The 5,993-nt window shown below is 38.1% G+C and overlaps 1 protein-coding gene across 1 annotated transcript in view; it reads right to left on the reverse strand.

Annotated features, from left to right (window-relative positions):
- Positions 1–438, reverse strand: part of LOC144971655 (uncharacterized) — a 41,407-nt gene extending 40,969 nt beyond the window's left edge. The window contains exon 1 of the mRNA XM_078912729.1: positions 204–438. Coding sequence (XP_078768855.1) covers positions 204–386 — 183 coding nt within the window. The 5' untranslated portion in view covers positions 387–438. The remainder of the gene's footprint in view (positions 1–203) is intronic.
- Between the last annotated feature and the right edge of the window lie 5,555 nt (positions 439–5,993).

Here is a 5,993-nt window from a genome sequence, read left to right on the forward strand (position 1 = left end):
TAATAATAATAATAATAATAATAATAATAATAATAATAATAATAATAATAATAATAATAATAATAATAATAATAATAATAATGACAGTGGTTGCCTAACCGATAATAATAGCAAAGAAAATAAACTGCGTTGCAAATTCTACAACGATACAGCAAGCGATAATGACGACGACGACGACGATGACGATAATAATAAAGTCTTACCTTGGCTCTGACACTGAAGGTATCCAAACTTTTCACTCTTGCGTCTGACTTGAATTTGTACTTATATTCCACACCCGGTTTGAAGTAGAGAAACTTTCCATCACACGTGACCACCATTAGTGTGAGGAGGAGGAGGAGGAGGCAAAGGATGGACAGCGTACCCCATTGATTGGGGACCGCCATGGTGACTGCCTATACACTTCCTTTTCCACAGGGTGATAAGTATCACGTTGTTCTTAAAAAGAAAGAAATATAGTTTATATTAACTATTTTTAATTTTTTATTATTGTAGCTAGTTAGGGTCTATTTTTCAAAAACCACAATATCTAATTGACAACAAAACATAGGATTTTGAAGGCCTATGTATGGTCAGTATTATTATATGGCTGCGAAAGCTGGACAATTACAGAAGACATTAGAAAGGAACTGGAAATCAGCAGAGATGTGGTTTCTTAGAAGGATGTTAAGAATCTCATGGACAGAGAAGAAAACTAATGAAGAAGTATTGGAACAAGCTGAAACTAAAAGGTTACTAATTCGTACAATAAGGAAAAGACAAATGACATTTTTAGAGCACCTAAAGGGACATAAATGTATTGAACATCTCGCTCTCACAGGAAAAATAGAAGGTAAAAGGAGTAAAGTTAAACAAAGAAAAACATAGTATTTGAATAGTATGAACAGCTGAGTGACAAAGGAGGAGAAGAGTAATATTAGTTTTTTTGAGGTTGTCCGTCCGATCAGAGAGATGAATGGCGTACCATAATCACCGATGTCTGGCACAGACTTGGTACTTGCAAAAGTTAGGGGCAGCGTGGCTCAGCGGTACGGTCTTTGCGTCTTACCCAAAAGGTACCGAGTTCGATCACCCGCCTTATTGTGTGGCCTTCAGCAAGTCGCCTTACCCTAGCTCACGTTACGGCGGCGCACAGCGGCAAACGCCTGGGTTATTGTATAGAATGACTCTTATAAAAGATACAACACAAAGTAAACGACGTTTCGACCTTTGGTCTTCACCAGTATAATTTCCATTACAACAATGAGCTCGTGAAAATTAGGATTTATCAGAACTGCAAATAAGTACACGTCGCCCCGATGAAATACTGTTTTGAAACAATAGTCACATATTATCAATTTATAAAAATAGAAAAACAAAGCAAAAACAAAACAATTGAAACAATTAAAATGTCTTACGCTTTGAAGAAAATGGCGAAATAGTTTGGTGTTTCTAAAATCTCCAATGAAAAACAACGAAATGTTATAACACTTGACGTAAATAACAATGATAATAATTAATATTTGAAGTATCTAGTAGTTCAAATGGTCACAATGTATTCCCAGTCTAACTCGAACCCCCCATAACAGTACATGTTATCTGAAGGTCGAAATAAACACACTCTGAGGCAGCCTGGAAGAAATTAAATTCGTTCTTTCTTTCACCCTTTGGTTCTTTGGGTCGTCGGGAAAATAGTCAAATCAACGTATATGCAGCTATGTGTGACTTTGGGGCAGCTTGGCTCAGCGGTATGTTCCTTGGTGACACTCACCGTTGTGCAGCTACAATATGTGACCCATCGTCTCAAAGCGGTATTATGTCCGAACGAACCATATGTTTAAAAGCAGAATTAATTGTTAAACTTGCCAAAAATATAAATTGTTGGCATTAGCACCCTAAAATATCATATCCACTCTCCTCAATAAAACAAAGAAACTCAACACAAGTTTGATATTTCTGGCTATAAATTCAATGTTCAACATCTTAACCATCCCGACTTAATACCGTTTTGAGGCGAAGGGTCACATATGGTCTTGGGATCGTGGATAGCTCATACGGTAGAGTCATGCTCTCACCAGCCAGGCGGAGTCCTTGGAAAAGACTCTTTACACACATTTTCTCATCGTACTCAGGTGTGAGATGATTACCTGGCCGTCAACAGTGTTGCCTGAGTCCGAAATACAATTGTGATATCGCCTAACAGGCGTCATGCCTCGTTCTACATGTTACATGTTGCTGTTAGTCAGGGAGCCTTTGTAAAGCGCTTTGAGCACATTTAGTGGATAAACGCTATAGACAAGCGCAAGTTTATTATAATATTTATTTGCTCATTGCCCAAAAGGTGCAGAGTTTGAATACCCGTTGCGCTGTATGACCTTGAGAAAGTCACTTCGCCCTACCTCATTTGGTGGCGCTGCACTGCGGCTAATGCAAGGGTTATTCCAGTCTTCCCTTGGAATAGACCCTAAAGACAAATTTCCATTTTCGAATGAATAAAGGAAATTCTATTTTGTTTTTATTTTACTTTTTTTTTTTAATTTGTGGTATGATACTCGCCTTCGGACTGGTGGAAGGTCTTGGGTTCGAGTTCCACTCTGAGCGGCCCAAAGTTGAGTTTGTTTTTTTTTTTAGAAAAAAGGCTCTTTATTGTTATTCTCTCGCCGTACTCAGGAGTAAAACGAGTACCTACTCTGTCATAAAAAAAAATTGTAATATCGCCTAACAAGCTTCATGTATCATCTTTTATATTAAAAGAATTGCTGATGGTCCGGGAACCCTTGCAAAGCGTTTTGAGCACATTTAGTGGATATTGCGCTATATAAAAGCTCAACTTTAGGTTAACAATTACAAATAGTAACCATTCTAACAATACGACCATTTGACTTAATCCGAAACATTGGTGGCACCGAATCAACTGCAGAGATTATCAAATAGGATTAACGTTTTTCTCATAGCGGATTAGCGGTAAGTTAGGTGGAAGATAAAGTGGACATGTTATACTTTTCACACCTGAGTGAAGTAGGGATTTGTGGCTGGGATTAGGTCCATACAACAGTTTTATAATTTGGTGTTGTCTTTGGTTGGGTAATTGGGAAGATATATGGTCGTTTCTATTAGGCGAAGCGTGCTACTTAAACGGATGGTTTTGGTATCTAATACTAACATCTTTACTGTTCTGTCTAATTTTCTGCCAATGTTTGAATATATATATATATATATATATATATATATATATATATATATATATATATATATATATATATATATATATGCGTGCGTGCATGTGTGTCTGTGTGCGTTTGTGTTTCTTTGTGCTCAAACCCCTTCTTCAGACAATAACAAATACAGTTAAAACGTTTATATATTATGTTGAATCGATATATATATATATATATATATATATATATATATATATATATATATATATATATATATATATATATTCCAACACATTTTGTCATTGGCTGAAGAAGGAATTTGAGCCCGAAACGCTCCACGTTTAGTATATTATTCTTTTATGATAATCTTTTATATTTATTTGTTTTGTACATAACCTTATTTCCACGTCGACCGAGCCAGAAGAGAGAGTCACATTTTCTTCTCCAATAACCGAATCCCCAAGTAGCAGATTTGGCATCAACCTTAAAAAGTGAATTCGATTTGAGTGCAAACAACGGAAATTTGGAATGAGACTAATCTGTCTCATATAACAGGTCATGTTCTTTTGTCGTTTCGTCATTGCTTCCATTGTAAGTGATTTTGTCATGATTTGATTGGGGCTGGCTGTGCTGTTACACAAGATGTTTCTATATTTAGAGTTATATAAGCGTCGTTGACCAGCGAGTCTTTCATTGTTTTTCATTGCTGAACATTGAGCAACATATAATATGTGACCCTTCGCCTCAAATCCGTATTAAGTCGGGATGGTTAAGATGTTGAAAATTGAATTTATAGCCAGAAATATCCGACATGTGTTGAGTTTGTATGTGTTATTGAGGAGAATAGATACGATATTTTAGGGTGCTAACGCCAACAATTTATATTTTTGACAAGTTTAACAATTAATTCTGCTTTTAAACGTATGGTTCGTTCCGACATAATACCGCTTTGAGACGATGGGTCACATAATATAAGGTATGAACGGGTTAACCACATTTTGGTGGCTATCGTGCTAACAAGTAAAAGGTTCCTGTTATCATAATTTGGTTTTTTAACTATCTTCTATACAACCAAAAGAAAAAGCAATTTTCTCTCTCTCTCTCTCTCTCTCTCTCTCTCTCTCTCTCTCTCCCTCTCTCTCTCACACATACACACACACTCTCTCTCTCTCTTTCTCTCTCTGTGTGAGTATGTGTGTGTGTGTGTGTGTGTGTGTAGGTGTGTGTATGTCCAATTCAGGGAAAACCAGACTACTATCTGAGCCTCTGAGCTTTTGAGCTTTTTATAGCGCAATATCAACGGTCTAGTAAGCAAGATTTATTATAGATGGAACGAAATTGACGTTACTCAACTCTTTGTATTGGTTTTGGCCAGCCATTTTTATGAGGAGTTCTCACTAGATTATATTAATCAGACTATAAACCTTCAAGATTAGTGTGTTGGGACGTTTTTTTTTCGAGCTGGCGGATGTTTTGAGCATTTTACCTAAACGCATAGCATTAATTACTCTAGCGTGATTTTTAACTGTATATAATAAATGTTCAATTCTCAATTCACACTGTCCTCAATAGTGACCTAAAACGCCTTCAAAATAACAAAGTAACAATATCAAAGGAAGACCTCACGAAATTAGCATCCACAGTAAAAGACCGTGAACAGTAGAAGGAAATGACACAGATGATTAGAGAGGCAGCCGAGGCGTCCCGATCGGATTAGTAGGAAGCGAAAGGCCTTGAGTAAAGTAAGTAAGTCAGAATAAATATTTAATGATAATAGTTTTATAATTATTTTGAAATTGAAGATTTTAAAATGGGGGCATTTAGAGCAATCACTTTTATTTAGGCAGCGTTTGAGATTGTAAATACCGCGGGAAGTGAGAGAGAGAGAGAGAGAGAGAGAGAGAGAGAGAGAGAGAGAGGAGGGGGGGGGGTTGGGGAAGAGATAGTGAGAACGATACAGAGAGAGGGAGGAGTGATAGAGAGAGAGAGAGAGAGAGAGAGAGAGGGGGGGGGGGGGTGGGGAAGAGATAGTGAGAACGATACAGAGAGAGGGAGGAGTGATAGAGAGAGGACGAGAGCGACATAGAGAGAGAGAATACGAAAGAGAGATATAGACACAATAAAATAAAACAAAACAACTTGAGCGTTACTATAACGCAATGACCACTAAACGTGCTCAAAACGCTTTACAAGGGGTCCCAAGCAAACAGCGATAGATATTACAATTTTTTTCCCGACAGAGACAGCGTTGTTAATGCCTAAGTATTCATTTTACACCTGAGTAGCGTGAGAAAATGTGAGTAAAAAGTCATTTTCCAAGGAATCACCTATGTTACTCAGAGCGGCACTCTAACCCTGGACCTTCCGATCCGAAGGCAAGTGTCATAGCACTGGACCATAAAGCGGCTATGTGGTCTAGTGGTATGACACTCGCTTTCGGATCGGAAGGTCGTGGGTTCGAGCCTCGCGTTCTGCGCATAGTTGAGTCCTTGGAGAAGGCTCTTTACTCACATTCTCTCACCGTACTCAGGTGTAAAACGAGTACCTGGCCGTTAACAGCGTTGTCTTTGTCCAAACAAAAATTTGTAATATCGCCTAACAGGCGTCATGTCCCGTTCTAAAGGTTGCGTGTTGCTGTTGGCCAGTGACCCATTGTAAAGCGCTTTGAGCACGTTTAGTGGATATTGCGCTATATAAAAGCTCAAGTAAAGCCCTATTAAAGTTTGAGAGTGTGTGTGAGTCTGTGTGTGTGTTTGTGGGAAGTAGGGGGGGGGTGAAAGTCTGTATGTCACCAATTATGATTGTGTGCCCATGTGCATTGATGACGTCATCACTTGTGGGGCATTCATTGAATCT

The sequence above is a fragment of the Berghia stephanieae genome, chromosome 4, assembly GCF_034508935.2.
Source record: "Berghia stephanieae isolate SIO BIC M18660-M18661 chromosome 4, UCSD_Bste_1.3, whole genome shotgun sequence".
Lineage (NCBI taxonomy): Eukaryota > Metazoa > Mollusca > Gastropoda > Nudibranchia > Aeolidiidae > Berghia > Berghia stephanieae.